The sequence below is a fragment of the Aythya marila genome, assembly GCF_965140915.1.
Source record: "Aythya marila genome assembly, chromosome: 10".
NCBI lineage: Eukaryota > Metazoa > Chordata > Aves > Anseriformes > Anatidae > Aythya > Aythya marila.
This window is the reverse complement of record NC_139051.1, coordinates 10,239,055-10,258,694: the sequence shown is the minus strand read 5'-3', so window position 1 is coordinate 10,258,694 and position 19,640 is coordinate 10,239,055. Positions and strand designations below refer to the sequence as shown.

The 19,640-nt window shown below is 39.9% G+C and overlaps 2 protein-coding genes across 3 annotated transcripts; one reads left to right on the top strand and one right to left on the bottom strand.

The window, feature by feature from the left end:
* Positions 1–368: 368 nt before the first annotated feature.
* XPC (XPC complex subunit, DNA damage recognition and repair factor) lies at positions 369–11,983 on the bottom strand. Of its 2 annotated transcripts, XM_082768355.1 has the most exons (16): positions 11,781–11,980; positions 11,205–11,403; positions 10,150–10,274; positions 9,143–9,266; positions 8,962–9,046; positions 8,312–8,469; positions 7,989–8,109; positions 7,020–7,109; positions 5,581–6,516; positions 4,953–5,113; positions 4,651–4,732; positions 4,094–4,228; positions 3,415–3,584; positions 2,991–3,084; positions 2,360–2,449; positions 369–1,700 (listed from the first exon to the last, which is right to left on the bottom strand). In XM_082768355.1, exons 1-16 carry the CDS (start codon positions 11,890–11,892, stop codon positions 1,488–1,490), a joined length of 2,895 nt encoding a protein of 964 aa, XP_082624481.1. In that variant the 5' UTR covers positions 11,893–11,980; the 3' UTR covers positions 369–1,487. The 2 variants fall into 2 exon arrangements, with proteins under 2 accessions (XP_082624481.1, XP_082624482.1); XM_082768356.1 differs by lacking the exons at positions 369–1,700; positions 2,360–2,449 and having other exon boundaries at positions 2,996–3,116; positions 11,781–11,983.
* Positions 11,984–11,991: 8 nt separating this feature from the next.
* LSM3 (LSM3 homolog, U6 small nuclear RNA and mRNA degradation associated) lies at positions 11,992–14,849 on the top strand. The gene is made up of 4 exons (XM_082768357.1): positions 11,992–12,045; positions 12,917–13,027; positions 14,022–14,117; positions 14,442–14,849. Exons 1-4 carry the CDS (start codon positions 12,025–12,027, stop codon positions 14,520–14,522), a joined length of 309 nt encoding a protein of 102 aa, XP_082624483.1. The 5' UTR covers positions 11,992–12,024; the 3' UTR covers positions 14,523–14,849.
* The last annotated feature ends 4,791 nt before the right edge of the window (positions 14,850–19,640 follow it).

The window sequence follows — 19,640 nt, the reverse complement described above, 5'->3', positions numbered from 1 at the left end:
CTCCTCCATACCCACACAATGATTAACGCAAAACACACTATCAGCTTGAGTCCACTGCAGTGTTAATACTTTATGCAAGACAGAGACTTTTTCGTGAAGTCTTATGTACAGGTTATACCTACTCACCAAACCTACAACTCATGTTTTTGTTTGTTTTAGAACTCAGTAGCAAAAACTAAAACTCAAAATGAGTATTGCAGTTCTGCAATATCCTGGGACCTGATGTGTGATGTTTAGAAATAGCTCTCTTAACAATGCTTTTTGTCTCACGTTAGAATCCTTTCAGGTAAAACAGCTGCTGCCAGAAGAGAGGAATAAAAGACAGCATTAGTCTGTTTTAATACTTTATTTTATTCTACAAATACAGTACAAAAATAGATTTTTTAGAAACATAATTAAATGAAAAACATTTTCTTGCATTTTGAAGTCTTCCTCTGTAACAGCATCCAGCAATAAGTAGACCATATTTTTCTCTTTAAAAATATAGACTGTCAGTTTAATGTGGTTTTAAAGATACTGCAAAATACAGATCAGTGTTTCTGTTTCTAAACTGCAGGAAAAGCTTGTATAGATTTAACATTCCTCTCAACGGTTTTTAAGAGCTTAAGTACTAGATAACATTTTAGAAAACCTCCCTGGTTTCACTGAATTTCTTTTCTGACAACATTGCCAGATTTACACATTTTTTTTCCAGAACAATACCAAACAGTCTTGATAAAACAAAACTGAAACACGTATACGTTTTAAATGACTTAAGATGACACATTTAACCTTAAGTTTGAAACAAGGACAGGGCTTCTTCCTTCTAATGCACAAGATTTCTGAAAGTAAAGGAAGGCTGAAGACCATAGGCTAAAAAGCCAAAGCTGAGTTTTCACAAAAGGCACATGTGTTCTTCAGAAAGTAAATTTTTGGATTCCTCTAAATCTTGATTGCATGTTTCATGACACCTTAGAGGAAGTATTTCCCCCTCTGTGATGATGAGACAGACGGTGAGACTAGAACTCTACCTCACTACTGATTTGGATAAAGTATGAACTGAAAGTACTGAAGAGGACATTAGCAGTGTCTTGGCCAGCTCACCACAGACTGTTAAACAGCAGCTGCATGTTTTAGTTCTGGACAAGTAGGAAAAATGGAAAGGAGAAAAATGGGAAGAGATAGTGCTAATGAAATGCCTCAGAAAATGGATTTATTACAGTGCTAAGTGATGCTAAGTGATATTTACAAAAGAGAACAAAAAGAGACCAACTTCATTTAGAGATCTTAGAAGGTCCAACTCTGCATCTGCTTCTCCTAGGTTCAAGGATAAAGGGATGAACTTAATCATCCACAACAGCAAAAGATATTCCTGATGCAGAATTAGGTTGGTCCCTGATAGCTCAGAAACACAAGTGCACAGAAGAAGATCTTAACTGGCATAGGATACATTTGATGTGACAGTTATGTTCTTGCATCTGGAAATGGTAAAGAAATGCTTGTTTTGATCACAGTTTCTCAAAAGGAAACAACTGTGCTGCCTCTCCCTTTTTTTCTCGCTTGCTCTTTTTGGTTGTCTGCTCTTCCTTCTGCTTCTCTACCTGGCGATTTTGGGGCCAAGAAATTGCCACATCCCGTCCTGCAGTTCCTGAACTTGGACCTCCTTCTTCATCAGAGGAGAATCCAGCTCCTTTCTCTGTCTCAGGTGCAGATGACTCAGTCTAAACAAAAAAAAAAAAAGGCCATGAAAATGGAAAAGGAAGCTCTAGGAATCACTTGTAACTAAAAAGGTTCATTTTCTGTCACAGTAGCTCTCAATGACATTACAAAAGTTGGCTGTTCTTGTCTGGGCTTCTCACCCAAAGCAGTGTGTTTCTATTTCTGAACGTCAAGCATTCTTCCAACTCAAGCAGGTGTTTTAGGTCACAGAAGAATAAAAATTAACCATCTTTAAAAAGATCATGCTTTTCACCTTTCGCAACAGGGAAAGGATTAAGAACTAATATCTGAGTTCATACAAAAGAGCAGCCCACTGACATTCTAATAGCTACATACTTGGCTTAGAGGAAGAAATTTAGGAAAGGGGTATATCAAAACAGAAGAGTAATATAAAAATAAAAGTGCTTTGTTAAACAGTAGTCTCTTGTAAAATAATACTTAATCTTTCATGGCTGTTTCATGACTGTTGGATTTTTGGCGTAGATTTTTTTTAACTAGTTGTTAGTCAAATATTAACAGGAAAGAGAAAGATTTTTGAGCGATTACATTCTGAAGTTCTACACTCTACTGCTGGAAAAATAACACATTGGAAATACTGGAAGAAAATCTCTCCGTAGAGAAATATCTTCCTGAAAAAGAATATAGCAGAAATGCAGAATACCTTGATGGAATAGCGTTGCTTCAGTCTCTCTCTGATAAGAAGTCCTTTTGTCAGCAACTTCCAATTCCCCAGAGCTCTCTTCTCACGCTTCTGTGTGGTATTAACATTGAAAAGAAAAAGAATCACTATTTCAAGTTCCAATGTGTTTACATTGACAGAAAATATAAGTTTGAAGACTTTAAGTGGCAGTTAAAAAAAAAACACACACACAAACCACCAACTTAAATGCATCACATTAAAAGATTATAGGCTGGTAGGATTCTTAGGAGTATGATGTATTGGTGTCCGCTTATCTGCTAAGCGTATTAATTACTGTCACTTTCTGATATGTGCACTCACTGTGTAAAATACACTGGAGCCTCTTCAAAAAGTTTAACCTCATACATGTATTCTTCACATTTCCCAGAAGCCATGGAAAACTGTTCCAAAGATTTCACTATTTCAGATAAAACTACACCCTTGTATTGCTTCCCATTGCAGTACAGACAGCAAGCCCCAAATAAGGCATTTGGGGGATGCCATTAGCCTCTTACCATCATAGAGCTGTGTCCACTGCTTACATAGCCGACCTTTTATTGTCCACAGCTTAAATTAAATTTAACAGTAAGGAGGCTGCAAAAATAGTTCTCACCTCCTTCTCCTTCTTTTCTATTTCTGCTTGTTCATTCTCCCAGGCAGCAATGAGCACCTCTTTATATTCTTCACAAACAACGTAGCCATCAGTACTAGGAAGGAGAACAGAATCCTCTGTCAGCTACTAGAAGAAAAAAAAAAAAAGGGAGCAAATGCCTGCTGACCCAGCCAAACTAAAAGTTGATGAATACTGACAGAACAGACTAAGCTGTCTCATAGGATCTGTGTGTGTAATTCGTCAGCTATCCTCCGCACACAAGTGCAGACCCTTTAAGCATATAAAGTCACTTCTGCTTGCCAGGGACATTAACTCTACTACCACAGCTAGCACAAAAGAGGAGGACATGTCCTCCTTAGCACAGGGGATACTGCTTCTGCAGAAAATCGAAATCCCTCAGCTGCAGCAAAGCACCTTTACGTACACTGGGTGCGAGTAGCCACCATGAAAATCAAATCCTGTGATTGCTTGAGCACAGTCAATGTCCAGCTTCCGTGCCAATCTGTTCAGGTTGGGGAGTCTGAGCTGCACACAGCCAACGGGTAACATGGATGGCAAGAAGAGATAGACGTTTCCATACTCATTCCGAGGAACCTGTTATTGCAGAATTAAAGAGAAATGACACTCCTGCCCTCTGGAGAGAGGCGAAAATCCCCGCTGCAATTCAAGGTCTCTCCTCTATTTCTGGCCTTCTACATTCATAGTACCATATTCATATTCACATATCATATTCACATGAAAAGGCTCAAGTCTATATTTTAGCTGCATGGTTATCTCCTAGTTATGTTCTCCAACCAGGCCTTGTTACTCTGGCTGTAATGCACAGAATTAGCAAAACAAAGATGGGGTAGGTAAGTTGGATCAACTGAATTAGAAAGTCAGCTGCCTTTCATTACTCAGCATTACTTGGACTCAGGAACAAAAGGCCTCAATAAAACTTTCACCATTTCTCTCTTGGGTACAGTTACCTCAGAACACTAAACCTCAGTTCAGATGTTACTGACTGATCTCACCTTACAACTCACATATAACTTCTGGAAAAATAAAGCCCACAGCTTCATACAAAACAATTCTTTTAACACCAACACTGCCCTCCTGGCTACCTTTCCATCCACTGCTATAGGTGGCTGGTACTCCTCTGTTTGCCAGCGACCAAACAGTGCCAGGTCCTCTTTGTCCCGGTTTGCAGGCTCTGCAAGGCGTGCCTTCCTTGCCTGGTTGGAATATCCCTTCACCATCTGTGCAAAGACAGAGATCAAACTTGTAACACCACAAAAACAAGCTGCCAGTGATTTCAGACTTTCCTGGGACAAAAGAGGCATCAGAAAGAAATGCCTATTTCCTGTCTTCAGTATCTACTGCTTATAATGATAACTCATGGCTCCTGTATGGTACAGGGAGCTAGATTCCCAAGTTTAAACGGAAGAGGATGAAAAGGGTGCAGTTCTGCTAGACACCCTTGGAGTGGGAAGAACAGACAGCTGGGATTTGGGTAGATTGTATGCCCAGTAAGTGGACAGATGCGTGGTGCTGCTACAACATGCAAGCAAGTAGGAAATCTACACCTGCCAACAGAAAGAAGACAAAAACAAAATAAACCAAAACAAAACTTCAACTTCAGAGGGCAGACATTGCGCAGGAGGAAGCCAAACTCTCTTACCTTGTAAGGTACTTCTCCAATCCTCACTACTCGAGCCTGCTTTAGCCAAGTGTCCTTGGAGTGGAGCGTGTGTACACAATCTCTTAAAAGGTCCGAAGAAAACATTTCTATTAGAGACTTTCAAACCTTTACTCACATGCTAGGAATGGTAAAAAAGCTGTATCTAAGTGGTATGCAAATGCTGTCTGAATTGCTAAATCTCACACCCTATCCATGCATGTGGCCTGAGACTGTTGTTGATGCCACTGTGGTCTTAACACCAATTAACTCTTCAATTTGTTACAGAGACACACTCCACTCACCTGGAGTAGACAGCCTCTCCCCTGCAGTACCCTAGGATAGCAGCTGACTCAGGATAGATTGCCTGATACTTCAAGAGATGCCTCTTTAGTGCATAAAGAGGGTGGTTCTTGTACTCTCCAATTGCTGTTGGTAGAGGTTGATCTTGAAGCTTAACTTGAAACTGTAGGAATTATGCAAAAGAGAGTGATTTTGCAGCTCTCTTGTATTAAACATTTAAGAAAATAGTAATCATTATAGTCTGTATCAAAGGAAAAAAACACCAGGAATTTTATCAGGTGAACCAATGTACCAAAGCACTCTTGTTGCACACAGACACTTAGATGTGCACCCAGATCTATGTATCCTAAAGACTCTCTCCAAGAAGGGTAATGCTAGTCTGTACAGAAACTCATGCTGGTATGTTTTCAGAATGAGCTGTCCAATACTTTTGCTATCTGTATTTCTCTTAACAGCCTCTATCTGACTATTACTTGAATCGTATCATTGTATATTCTACTTAAAACATAAATATTTCAAGTTCAATAGAAACTTCCTCATGGAACTGTTACTAATGATTTTTACGTGAATGAGAATCCAAGGACTGAACTCATGGTATTAAAAGTCCTGAAAAAAATGATCATCATTTACCTCCTTTTCCTCCTTCTCGTCTCTTTCCACAAAGGGACTTCTATATGGCTGCAGCGTGTCCTCCCACCACTCAGGGTCCACACGGTTCTTCCTCGTTGTGGTCATCCACACTGGGTCATATCTTTGTGTCACGTCCTTGACGCTCCCATCGTTGTCAAATCCCACAATGTAGTAAAGTGGCTTTGTGGAATATCTGAAGCACTGCTGGGGCTGACCAACACTGCCATGAACGCAGTCCACACACACCCACTTGTTCTCACGCTCAAGGTAAACCTCTAGCCACTGGTCTGTGCCAACGACTTTCCTTACCAGTTGCTGCCCATCATCCTCATCACTAGAAATGATTTTGTTCCTCTTTCTCGGTGCATGAGGCAATGCTGGAGCCATGCTTTTGGCTGGTCTGGGCTCAACTCCAGAACAATTTTTGGATTGCTTTGATTCTGAAGTCTCAGTTTTGGGGCTTTTGATAGACGTTAGCTTTGATTTCTGGGAGCCCAATGACCTTCTCTGTTTTTTAGATACAGTTACGAAATCCTCATCAGAGAGATCACTCTCCTCCTCTGAAACCTCAAAGTCAGAAACACTGCCCTCATCACTTCCACTCTCTTCTTTGTAACACACTTTGGAGGCCACTCGTCTCCTGCGATCGTTCTTGGGCTTGACGGGCACATCTTTTTCCCCTAAACCACTCTCCTCATTACCAATTTCCTTCTGCTCCTGGCTGCCTGAAGTCAGCTTCGACTTGTGTGTCCTTTTGGTCCGAGCAGTTCTGGGTTTCTCTGGCTCCTTGTTGTCTTCTTCACTCCCTGAGGATTTCTCATCCTTCTTGGCTTTTTTGCAGGGACATTTTTTTGCCACGGCTTTGGGTGTTGTGCCAGAGCTTTCCCGCCCTTCAGAGGTACTGCTGAGTGACTGCCTCTTGGATGAGCCTTTTCCCTGCAAGAAAGAGGCTAGGTCACTTTTACCATAGCTAACAAAAAGCAGGGATAAAAAAAAAAAAAAAAAAAAAAAAAAAAAAAAAAAAAAAAGATAACTCTGAGATCAGCATGAGGTAAATAAAGACCAAAGGCATGGTCAATTTGCATATCTTAGGGACTTGAAAACTTCAGGCAGGTGGATGAAGAGAGGTGTACTCCAGCAGCATTTCCTGTCTAAGTTTTTAAAAATATTCAGTTCATCAACTGAAAAATGAGAGAACATAAAAAATACTGTGCTTAAACATACAAAATAAGAGTTTTTTGTTTGGTTGGTTTTGTTTTTAGAAAGGATAAATCTAAAACTTAAGGGTTTGCGTCTCCTGTAGGACAGACAGAAGAACACTATTACCATCCTGGTTCATGCAGTAAGTGATTCACTTCAAGCTGCAACAGCCAGACAGCTTTTGCACTCCTTTTGGGGAGTGACTGATTACAGAATTCTACAAACCCTATGAAAATTACCTTTGCTATTGTCTCCTTGAGAGGAACAGGCTGAAGAGACAGCACAAGGCGACACAGTAGTTGTAATGCTCGGAGAATAATTAAAAATATCTGCAAAAGGAAAAACAAAGCGTGTTTAACCTTTTTTTTTTAAGATACATGAAAAAAATCTCAAAACTCTTTGACAGCTCACAAACCATTTTCATTCCTAGCTTTTACCCAGCACTGTAGACACTGACAAAGACATGCAGGTAGCTCAGCTGCTATAGTATCAAAGCACTGCACAGTTGTCTTTGGCTCTTATTTATGGTACAACAGTGACAGAGGCACTGCTGTGAACTCACAGATAAAGAGCCAAGAGGCTAAATGACCCATCCTGCTGGAGCACACATGACGAGTCACTGTAGTCCCATCTACAGTATCAGCCTCTTGTTCTTGAGGCAAACTGAGTAAGATGACTCTAAATTCTCCTTCCCAAATGTGGCCGAGGCCAACAACATACCATAAGCTGAACCCAGCAGAAATACCAGCTATTCAGAAAATGGCATTACAGTCACAACTGAGTGCTAACAGCTGCGACCCAGCACCTGCTTTCCTGCATGGGACTTCTAAGTGCCTAAGCCAGGCTTGCTTTGTCTTTACCTCCTGTCCCAGGAAGTGGCATCTCTATTTACACAACAGGGATGCAAAGACCACAACAACTGCTTTGTGACACAGAAGCTGCAACATCCCATTTATCAGCAACAAGGCAAAGCTGCAAGCCACACATCTGCAAAGCAGCAGCTCTTTCATTTCTTTCTTAGGCACAGTTCATACTGAGGAACTTAATCACAGAAGGACTCCAGACAAAAATACACCAGAAAGAAAAAAGCAAGGAATACACTAAATCACCAACTTGTTTTCTCCAAATTCACCCCTCAAACACCACCTTGTTTGCAATGATCTAGCATCCAAATTCAGCGACCAACCCTGCAGTTCCCAGTCACTTACATGAACCAACTCTTCATCATCTCGTGCAGCATAGATGGCAAAGCGCCTCTCCAAGGTTGACTGAAGGGGCTCTCCTTTTTCAATGGAGAGCTCATCATTGACAGTGAAGGTTCCAATAAACCTGAAATGTTGAGACACCTACTTATTATCTACCATTGTGAGTATATTCTTACACTTCATAGTTCATCCTTTCCTTCTTCACAAAGAACAGCCTCTCACTCTTGTATTTAAAATTACTGAAAATTTTTAATTACATTTACCCCTCTCCCTGAACCCTTATTCTACATTCTGTATGACAGCAGGACTAGCAGAGAGCATTTTACCATTTCACGAAGTTGGAAAGGTAGAGAATGTCCACTTGGCCTGCAGACACTTTTGTGAAGTGTGTGGGGATGATGGACAGACCAATGGCATGAAGATCTGGCTGGCTGCAGATCCTGTTCCTATAGAAACCATTCGCTAATAAACACAAGAGGTGAACCTGAGAGAAGAAAGTTTCTATAGTGAGTTCAAACAAGGTTTTCTTTGCTGGAACTACTGTCCATGGTTAAAAATGAGGATACCTCTACTGCTCCTTTTGACAGAGACAGGCAACTACAAATAAGATGGGCACAGGACTGTCATCTAATCACCATCATAATAGAGAAAAGCCTTGAAGTTCCTGTCAGTGCCTCCTGCTCACTTGACTGACAGTTTACATGAATAGAATGAACAGATACACACAATGGGGAAACACACCCCCTACTCACATCTCTTTTCACTTGGAAATTTACTAACACAGTCATGGATGTTTCTAACTTACAGTTCAAGAGAAGTCCAGTGAGCATCTGTCTGGACTACAGCCTTTTATTTTTTCTCTTCTAGCCATGACCCCAAATTATTTTGATCAAAAATTACTTTCTTCCTCATTACAGACCAGTTCAGAGATTTTACATTCATTTTTTCCTCTGCCAGGTTTCTTTGTGACCAATACCTTATGCGTGTCCTCACGAACCTCCTTGCTGAAACGTTTCATCATTCTCCGAAGATAGGTCTCAAACTCAGATTTCCTTTTTTCTCTGCATAAGATTACGGAAGAAATGGATGTTGTAGTTTTCTATGGATCTGCCTTTCTAGATTCATGAGATGCGCTCCACTGCCTTCCCTGTTCTTACCTTCTCTCTCTTTTCTTACGTTGTTCTGGCGTTTCAATCTCTATCTCAACCGGATTGCTTGGCAGCGCCACTGAGGAATGAACAGCAGCTTCTTCTAACTTATCTGTGACAGGTTCCTGGAGTTCTAGAAAACCAAACCAAAACAAAACATTACTAAAAATACGCAAATGTGGAATATTTGCCATAGGAAGGACTGACAATGGGTAAAAACCCACCCACTCCTCCTCATGTGTTCAAACAACCTACAAAGAGAATGTCCCCAGTAATTATCAGTTCCTGGATCTTCTGTAACACAGTGTCTACTCAGCTTTTTCTAGTAACTGGGGGATGATAGTCAACTGCCACTGAGGAATCAGCTCAGCACAGTCTAATGACAAGTGACTGCAACAAGCAAATTTAATCATGAGAAAGCTGAATGAAGCAGATACCACCCAAAGAGTACTTGTACTGAAAAAAACAAACAAACAAACAAAAAAACAACAACAACAACAACAAAAACACAACTGACTTCACTTTAGAAGGCATAAATCTATAGCAGCAAATTATGAAGATTATGATCATCATGATTCTTACAGGTTGTTGGTAGAAACCTCACTGAACAGCTCAGTTGATTGCACCTCCATTTTTCTTTACAAGGAAGTCAAGAGTTTTGAATGTTCAGACCAATTCATTCTTTGCTTCTCTCAGTATTAAACAATGCTAATAGCTAAGAAAGTGCTATACATGGTAGCATAACCCTAACAAACACCAAAAAATTGTCAAATTCAAAGCTTTACCTTGAAGTCAGTTGTCTGTTTTTTTCCTACTTTGGAATCATTCTAGAAGTATTGTGAGATATGACCTTTTAATATAGAACATACATGGAACCTGGCACATGGAATATACTCAGTACACTTAGAGTATGTATTTACCTGAATCCAAATGGGAAATGGCTCAAAAATCAAATTACAAAAAGACCCATTGTGTACAAGAATATTTACTGCTTGGAACAAACATGCAATTGTTACCTTCCACATCCTCCCATTCATCTTCACTTTCATCATCGTCATCAGTATTGTCTTCATCCATCTCCTTTTTAACAGAAGATTCTCTCTTCAACTTTGTCTCCTTCTGAGGGGGCTTCAGTGAATCACTATTAAAATTACCAAAATGGTTTTAGCATCACAAAGTTCAGGTGCTTGTTTATTTAAAAAAATATATAGAAAGAAAATATTTAAAATGGGGAAATATATGAAGCATGACCTCTACATCTGTAACAACAGATGCAAAGGTTTTGAATATTTGACACGTAAACCACAGATGTCGTCTCAGAAAAGCAAGCAATCTTTGCCATAAATAACCACAGGTTCATTGGGCAACATTTTTTCAGTGCAAACTTAAATCTTAGTTCTTCAAGGTTGTTTAGGAAAAAAGATGCTTGAACCTAAAAAAAAGGTCCCATCCTTTTTAACAGCTTGTATAAATGAGTTCTTGGAGAATTTGTTCATTGAATAATTTGTCCTTACCAAACCTTCACAGAGTACTGGGATTGGAACCGTTTCTGTCTCACTATGCTAATACCAAAGGATCTGGTTGGCCAGTGAAGTGAGACCAGTTTCATTTCTTCTTATTGATACATTCCCTATAGAAATCACGGCAAAACCATACTAATGTTGTATTTGGATTCCTAAAAAACACAGAGGAATTATATGTTTAAAAGTTTCTGCTCATCATTCTACACCCTAATCTCAGGGTCATATTTCTATTCGTGCTAGATTCCATAAAACCTCCCTCACCCTATGTAAAAAATAGAATAAAATAACATCATATATTGAAACCATTGTTTTGAAAAGGCTCAGATATTTGCTTCCCATATAGACAGTCTTCCTCAAGACTGATTCTGCAATCAGACAGTATGTCTGTTAAAGTGTGTGGCACAAATGAACTAAACTGGACTTCTAGCCTAAAGCAATCTACTCACGTGCATATTTGCAGTAAAAGGCCCTAAAAAAAATATAAACAATCAACAACCAGAAACAGAGAGCCCCTCTATACTCTAATGATGAATAATAAGTAAACTTACCTGCTGGTTTGCTCTTTACTGTGATTTCCTTTATTTTCCGTGATTTTTTTATTTTCTTTTGCTAGCAATTTTACCCCTTTTTGTTTTGAAGGTTTATTTGCTGACTTGGAAACTCCAGGATCAGAGTCTTCTTTCTTCTTCGTAGCTGGAACTTTGGGTTTGCTCTTCTTTATACTGGGCTTCTTCTCTTCAAAATCATCTGCATCGGATAGAAGACAAGAAGCTATGTCAAAGGATCAAATCTCACCTCCGTAGCAATCAGAAAAAAATACCTCCACAGACTTCGTTAGAAGCAAATTATCCACTAGTTACATAAGAAAGCAAACGCTCAACATGAAGAGCGCATCATCGTTTTGTAGGAAACAGGCAAGAACTGTACAACAGCTTCAGGAACGCACTCATCACAACGCCGCGAACAAGAAGTTCACAGAGATCCCTGCGGTCCTACCAGTGGGGTCAGTTAAAAACAAGCCCCCTGCTTATCCAAGCAGCTTCTCCCCCCTCCAGTCCCACACAACGGCCCCTGTCCCTCCCCGCAGCCCCAGGTCCTGGCGATGGCCGCCCGCTCGCACCCACCTTCCTCCTCCTCCTCCTCTTCCTTCTCCTTCTTCACCTCATCCCGCGGCCCCCCGGGGCGTTTCTTGCTGGCGGTCGCCGCCGGGATGGAGGCTTTGCGTTTCCTCGCCATGGCGCTACAGCGGCCGCGGACACCCGGCCCCCTTGTCTGCCCGCCCCACAGCCCGCCCCGGCGGAGAGGAAGGGGACGGGGAAAAGAAGGAAGAGGAAGGGCCATAGCGGCTCGCGGGAGAGTGTTTGAAAGATGGCGGATGAGGTGGATCAGGTGAGCGGCTCCCTCCGGCCGGGAGGCACCGGGGAGGTCTTCGCCGAGCCCTGGCTCCCGGCCGCTGAGCGCCGTGGTGGCGGCGGGGCCCTTCCTGGCGCCTCGCCGCCATTTGCTGGGCTCCTTCCCTGCCTCCCGCCTGCTCCCCGCGCCTGTGAGGAGAGCGAAGGGGGGCGTAAGATGGAGGCGGCCCGCCGAGGGGGTTCGGCTGCACAGCTGAGGTGTGGAAGCCGTCGGCTGCGCCTCTCTGAGGGAGAAATGGGTGACGTGTTGGGGGTGGGGGTGTAAAAAGGTGTTCACACTTCTTAGACGTGGTCCTGAAAGTTTGCTTTCCTCACAAGGAAGAGACTTCAGCCCCCAGGGTGGCCGGGTCTCTAACCTGCTTTGGGGCTTGGCAGAACTGAGGTGTGGTGCTCGCCTCAGCTGGGGGTGTCTGTGTCACCCAGCTGGCTGATGTGGGCTCGTGAAACGGGTGTGGTTTTGTTTTTTTTTAGCTAGAGCAGTGTGGTGCTACAGATACGGTACTTTCTGTTACCATGCTCCTTTGTGCAGATTAGACTTTCTCTTTTAATTCTGATAATGCTTGCAGATTAAAAAATACAGCTCTTATGACAGTATGCATGAGGCACTTTTTGGTGCAAACTAACCAGACTAACAGACTAACTAGTCTGTTAACTAATTCTGTACAGGCTGCTGGACATCTGTAGAGTATTAATATCATCTGCACTTAGAGTCACCAGGAAACTGAAAGAGTGTTTCAAAACAGCCAGCTTCTGTGTCCTTACATGTTTGTTTTCTTTTTCAAATGCTGAGGAATCTAGAAGTTCACAGTCATCTTTATAAATAACTTTTCTTTATTGTGTTTTTTTAGCAACAAACAACAAATACTGTAGAAGAGCCACTTGATCTCATCAGACTCAGTCTAGATGAGCGAATCTATGTTAAAATGAGGAATGACAGAGAACTGAGAGGCAGACTACATGTAAGTAAAACTCAGAACGCTACTATGCTTACTCAGCCAAGCACTGGGCAACATTTTTTATTTGCAACACTTTATTATACAAGCTTACCTGTAACATTCTATTGATTGTTCAAACAATTAGTTTAAAAGCACAAGTAATTAATTGTATCTCATGATTAAATGTGGAGAAGTGGCTGGAGAAGGTAGGTTAAAGGTTATCTTAGTAGCAAGGGTTGAACCCTTTCTTCTTTCAAAAAGTGTAATATGTTCAGGGGCAAAATTGAATTTGTTCAGTACTCTGCTATAAAAAGCTCCTCTAGAGATTTAAAGATGCTTTTTTTTTTTTTTTTTTTTTTTCCTGTGGTCTTCTAGATGATATCATGTAATTAATTCCTCTGCTTCTGACTTCTGTTTCCATGTCTGTAAAGTAAGTAACGATGCAGACATCTTCTTGTAAAGGACTCTAAGGTCTATTTAGACTGAAATAACAGTCATTATCAAACAACTTTCTTATAAGGCATGCCCGTGAAGGTATACTGGGATATGTACTTTGTTGGATTCTCTGCAAATTTCATTTAAGTGCTTCTTCTGAGCGTAATATGTCTCTTTGTAGAAAACCAGTCTGTCTCATTAGGTCTGTCATTCTTCCTGAATACAGTACAGTGTTGTGGAAGAGAGCCAGTTGCCCAATGTATTAATAAAGTCTCAAACTCATTTGGGAACACAAAGATGAGAACAGATCTGTGATGCGCTGGTGTAATTCTTGATCTGCTTTTGTAGGGTGGAGCTTGTGCTTAATTTAAATTTTTCTCACACCGTATGAGTTACAGTTTTCATGGCCATTTAATTTGCCCCAGACAAATTCTGGGAATGTAGACTGATGGGAGAAAGTTGTTTTGACATAATGGTACATTTTGGTCAAAATCAGGCTAAAATAATTGTCTGAATGTCTTGCTAAAATTGTAATTTTATTGAGTTTGAATTTTTGAAGAAATAATTAACTTTATTCCTACAGGCATATGATCAGCACTTAAATATGATTCTGGGTGACGTAGAAGAAACTGTAACAACAATAGAGATTGATGAAGAAACCTATGAAGAAATTTATAAAGTAAGGACTTCGGTGTATTTATCTCTACTGAAAACTTTTTTCAAGCTAAACTATGTCGTGTGGTTAAAATAGTGTATTAATAACTACTTTCTGGACTAAAATATAGCAAGTTTCAGACAAGTTGTGGTGAAAGTCCAAAGGATGTGGAGAGACTTGCTGTTGATTCTTTTGATCTCGTCAGCATGACAGAGTTATGCATCTGAGCTGACATTTGTTGGAGTTGTTTCTGGTGTTTTGTTATGATTGAATTTGGTCTTTGGTGCTTAGCAGGTGTTCTGTAAACTATCTTTTTGTAAATTTAAACTCTTCTTTCCTTCTTCATAGTCTACCAAAAGGAATATTCCGATGCTCTTTGTCAGAGGTGACGGCGTTGTGCTTGTAGCTCCCCCGTTGAGGGTTGGCTGAAGCAACCAAGGATTTAACCTTGTGGGAAGGTTTCAGGCCCTTGGACAATGGTTTGTGTTTTGATCATGTGTCTCAAAACTGTGTACACATTTTTGTAGGATGTTTTTGCTTGTTATTTTTGGAAGGAAAACAAATTTATCTTGCAGAATGTGCATGTAGTCAGTTGAAGCAGTGTAAAACAACCACATTTCCCTGAATTAATGTAACTGCTGTAAATTGGCTGTCTTGTCACATCAGTAAAAAAAAAAAATCTTTTTTTTTTTTTTTTTTTTCCAAATCTTGGGAATAGCAGTGTCTTTGTTTCAAATAAACTTGGCTTATCTTTCAGATTTGACTTGTCATATTTTTGTTGAAGATATTTTTATGTACTAATATAGTCCTAATGCTATATTAGTTGTATGTGAATTTACTTTCTGAGAAAGTAGTAATTTGAGTATGTTGTGTTAATTTTTGTCCTTACTAATACTTAAGTCATGCAGATTAACATTTATGGTGGGGACAGCATTACATTAATCTATGGTGCTATAATTTATGGCTTTTCTGTGTTCAAATTCTCTAACCTTATCCTTGTGGCAGGGAAATTGTATGTGTGCATATATATACCCACATGTGCATCTCCCACTTACGATACATGAAGAAGTTTTTATAGTGTTTCAGATACTTCTATTACAGCATTATTAACAGAACAATGGTTTGCAAACACGTAAGTAGGGAACAAAGATGCTCTCTCACATGCTCTTGAGTTTCTCTTGAGTTGCCTATTGCATGCGTTCATTTTCCACTGTCTGTGGCTTGCTTCAGTTCTTGAATACATGAAATTCTGCAAAATGCTTAAGATGCTTATTGGTTATCTGCTGTGAAGGTGTACTGGAACCCTGAACAAAGTCCTTTTCTTAATATGTAGTTTCTCAGGCCTGCGCTACTTGCAGATTATTCTCCTAGGGGGGTAAAAAGGTTTGAGTACAGTTACTCTATGCATTGTTTAAGTATGTTTGAAAGGCATACCTGGACAACTGGTCTACACTGGGACACTTTTTACAGACCTTGACTCATGACTTTATAAATTTGTCTAGGTTCTTAGGCGTGCTCTTTATGGTTGGCAAAAGCAGCTTGCTTTGTCCCTTTGTTCTACAATTAAAATATTCTTAACTTACAATGTCCATAACCTGTGACAAGGGTGAGGAATGCAAGATCTACCTTGGTAAGCTCCAAGCTGGATCCTTTTTAAAGGAATGCTAACTTTTTTTTTTTGGCAATAAATTATATATAGCCTCAAAATGTGAATGAATACTTCATGCACTCAGAAATAAAGAGAGTAGGGACTAATACAAAAACCTCTGGCTTAAAGGCAGCATCCTTTGCTGCTCTCATGAAATGTTCTCTAGTATTGGAATAGATACAAAAAGTAGGAATGGTAGCTGAAGCTGAAGTAGTGAAGCTATTACTGAGAATTAGTGTTAATAGCAATTACATTAAACTTTTTATCACGGGTAGATTTACATGTATATTCCTTTTACCGCAGCCTAGAAAGGACAAGTCATTCCAGTTGTATACACATGCAAGAATCTGTTACCTTAAAGCTGTGCACGATGTTATTTTCATATATAGGTACCTTATATGCAAAAGAGAGGAAAAAGTACACATACAACTTAAAATTCTTAACATTATTTGAATGATGAGAAGGTATGCAGTGGCTTTGCAGTTGGCTTCCTTCACTATATCATGCTTGTTTTGAAGTTGGTCTGGGCTGGTTTAAAAACAACTGTTGTCTGTGACCTGTATCTCATCCATCCCTAGCATGCCACCTCTGCAAGAGTTAGCTCAATTCCTGTTCCATGGGTGCAATGCTCCTTGATGTTGGAAGAAACCTATGGATGCTGTAATAGTTCCCCTTTTGAATTGATACAAGGATGACTGTTCTGAGATCCTCTTTAACGTATTATCTTATCTCCTATTACTCCAGAAAGCCAGAATAGATAGATCTGGGGAGAGCAAGAATGGGTGAACATATAGTCTTCCAGTTTCCAGGGATCTACAAATCTGAGAAGGGACAGTTATCTTTCACAGAACCTGATGGAGTTTTCTTCAATTAATGAGTCTACATCCATCTAGCAGTCTTGTATTATTACAGGATGTCACGGGCTGAGTACACGTTCTCTGAAGAAATACTTCTAGTTTTGCCTTTGTATAGTTCGGACTTGGTTTTTAACTTGCCACCTGTTACTTTCATGTGATGCCTCTTTAATTCTGTGCAGCACTGCTGTCTTCTCAGTATTGAGATAGCAGATTACATGTTTACTTTTTCGTCTTTTCTACTCCTAATTGTCCTTCAGTTTTCTCTTTCCTAGACTGCAAAGGGATTTCCTATTTAACTGTTTTGGGGGAAAGCTGCTCCATTCATTTTGTACTATGATTTTTTAATTGAAGAACTGATGTGATACACAAGGTACAGGCACATCAAGAACTTCTACGCTGATAAACTTTAGAGTAGATAACTGTTAACAGTTATGCATTTTGAGAATGCTAATGGAGATATGTGGTGTAAAGTTCTCTTTACTTGAACCATATATGCCTGCATAACATGCTTATCTATCTAGTAATTCTTACTAGACATCATAAACCATCAGCAGAGATGAACAGTTAGATTTAGTAATACACAACTCACTGGAATCCCTATAGAAATCTTTTAAAAGTTGTCTCAACACCTTCTGCCTCTTTTGAATTTTTAAGTAACAGGTTATGCATAGTGGTTGCTCACTCAATTATTGTCTAATTGAGTCCTTGGTTATTTGTGGTCTGGTCATAATGGTCTATTATTACGTTGCTGAAATGTCCAGCAACATCTTTTACTGAGCATTGAATTTGAAATGTGCTCTTCAGAGTGGAAGCTAGCCGAAGGTCCTCTGTGATGAATGCAGATTTAAAAAAAAAAATAAATAAAGTTTTTCTACAATCTTGTCTTTTTGACTGTTGTTTTTATTCTTTTGTTGCATATCAACTGTAATCTTACATGCATACTTGCACTTTATTTTTCAAACATGAGGATTGCATACATAATGTATCATTAACTTTCCTAAAATAACTTCTCAAGACTTCTCAAATGCCTTTTCAGCTTGTCTCATGGCTTCAGATTGCCAGAATTTCATTATGTGATGTAACTTTTTAAAGATTCTCTCTTTTCTAGTAGCTTTTTATAAATAAGAGTAACATGTCTAGTAACCTTCCAGTTGTTGCCTTTGGATTTCATCTTTTTTGAGAAGAGTAACTTCTCAATTTATTGTCTTTGCAGACAGTGCAGAAATTCTTTAAACATTTGACTCCCAGTGGCTCTTTTAATACAAACTATTTATTTTGTAATTCCCATTCCAGAAGTGCTGTTATAGCTGGACTCTTTGCTGTCCTGTTAATTTTGTGAGCATCAACCGCTTGTGAAATTCCTGTGCAGACTTCTTTGAATTTAACTCCTGTAGAACGCTAGGTGGTGGTGGTGTCTCAAACTTAAGCTTTGTTGGCTTTGCCTGCTTTTGATGTATGTAGCCTGTGTCAACAGGCCCTGTGGTTGTACAATTACTCATTTGTTTTTAATTAGTATGGCACTTGCTGACAGTTTTAAATCAACTCTGCTGCTCACCCATAAGTCAAAATCAAAATATGTTTTGATGTTTATGTAGGCACAGAGCAAGTCCTCAGAAGAGTTGAAGTAAAACAGTATGTGTGTCTTGCATTGTGAGACTTCAAAATGCACCAACTCCAAGCTAGCAGTTTTGCTAGCAGCATTAGCTGAAGCAGTATGCCATCTAGAACAAACCGCTGTGGTTAACCACTTTGCTCCTGAGCACTGCTTGGAGATGAACAGCACCCTGTTGTGCGTGGCATACAGTGCTGCTCCTACACCCCCTGCTGCAAGTGCTAGCTGTACGGCTGGAGAATTTCCCTGCTGAATTAATGGCATGGTGAAACAACCTATGCTTATGAATGTATGTACATTGGACTCTCGAGGTGAAAATGTCTCATTTTACTTCTAGTCACCAACACTTCTTCTGGAACCAGAGAAACATTTTGATCCAGTCCATGTATCTAACAAAGACAGAACTTTGTTTTAATTCATGTTTTTTTTTTTTTTTTTTTCAGGTTGTCCTTGTTTTCTTTTAGTTGAACAGAGTTTGTTTTCTGTTTCATTCCTATTCCCTAGCACAGGACAAGCCCAGGACGTGGATAATAGGTTCCAGTAGGCCTCGAGCTGTGTGAGCAATGGCAAACCTCTGCAGGCACTCAGGGCTGGAAAAGCAGAACAATATTGATCACACTGGGAGTTCTCCAATGACATTGTCTTCTCTTGTGTTTTATTCTTGTTCTATAGGCATTAGGAATCTATAATCTGAACTATTTGAGAATAGCATTTAAGCTTCTAAGCTCTTAGAATTCTTATTAGAACTGGAGCACAGGGAAGGGAGCGTGATTCAGTGCAAGATGACAAATGCTGTGCATTGTTTCTTGGACTGATGATGACATGTGCAGAAAATCCCATCAGGCTTATTAAGGTTTAAGGCATTCATGCCAAGATCATTGATGGGCTGAATACATCATTACTGAGGGTGTAGGACTCCCATGTTTCTAAACAGGAAGCTGCTTTCATATACTAAACAAAAAGAATGGGAAAGAAAAATAGAAAGTTCTGCAGAAAATTGAAGCACAGTGTCTAAGCCAGACTTTTTTGGGGGGAAAAGAATGGGTGGAAGGAAGAGAATAGATGATGTGGGTTGGAGCGGAAAACGAGAACCACTGACGGAAAAAGATGTAGTCAGAAACCCTGTTTATGAGTGAATTTTTTCATTGTTACCCAAATTAGTTTGAATGGAAGAAAGGCCTACTCCCAAATTTTGGAAACTTAAGCCAAAAAGCCTATTTGGTTTTACAATGGTATTTGGTTTATGATGTGACTGCCTGCAACAGCAAGGGACTAGGCCTGCTGACTGTCTATGTGGGTAGACAAACTATTGCAGAAAGCTTTGAAAGAGGTGGGTGATCATAACTGATCATGAGAGGTTTTTAGCAGTGTTTTCTACTGCATGGTACTTGGTAAATGAGGATAATTACTTAAGGTGCATATAGAAATCT

Coding starts and splice junctions, on each gene's coding strand:
- XPC (XM_082768355.1), bottom strand. CDS start 11,892: ATGGCGAGGAAACGCAAAGCCTCCATCCCGGCGGCGACCGCCAGCAAG. Junction 4,229..4,650: donor TTGGAGAAGTACCTTACAAG/GTAAGAGAGTTT, acceptor GTCTTTGCACAG/ATGGTGAAGGGATATTCCAA. Junction 1,701..2,359: donor AGCAACGCTATTCCATCAAG/GTATTCTGCATT, acceptor TTTTTTGTTTAG/ACTGAGTCATCTGCACCTGA.
- LSM3 (XM_082768357.1), top strand. CDS start 12,025: ATGGCGGATGAGGTGGATCAG. Junction 12,046..12,916: donor TGGCGGATGAGGTGGATCAG/GTGAGCGGCTCC, acceptor GTGTTTTTTTAG/CAACAAACAACAAATACTGT. Junction 14,118..14,441: donor CCTATGAAGAAATTTATAAA/GTAAGGACTTCG, acceptor CCTTCTTCATAG/TCTACCAAAAGGAATATTCC.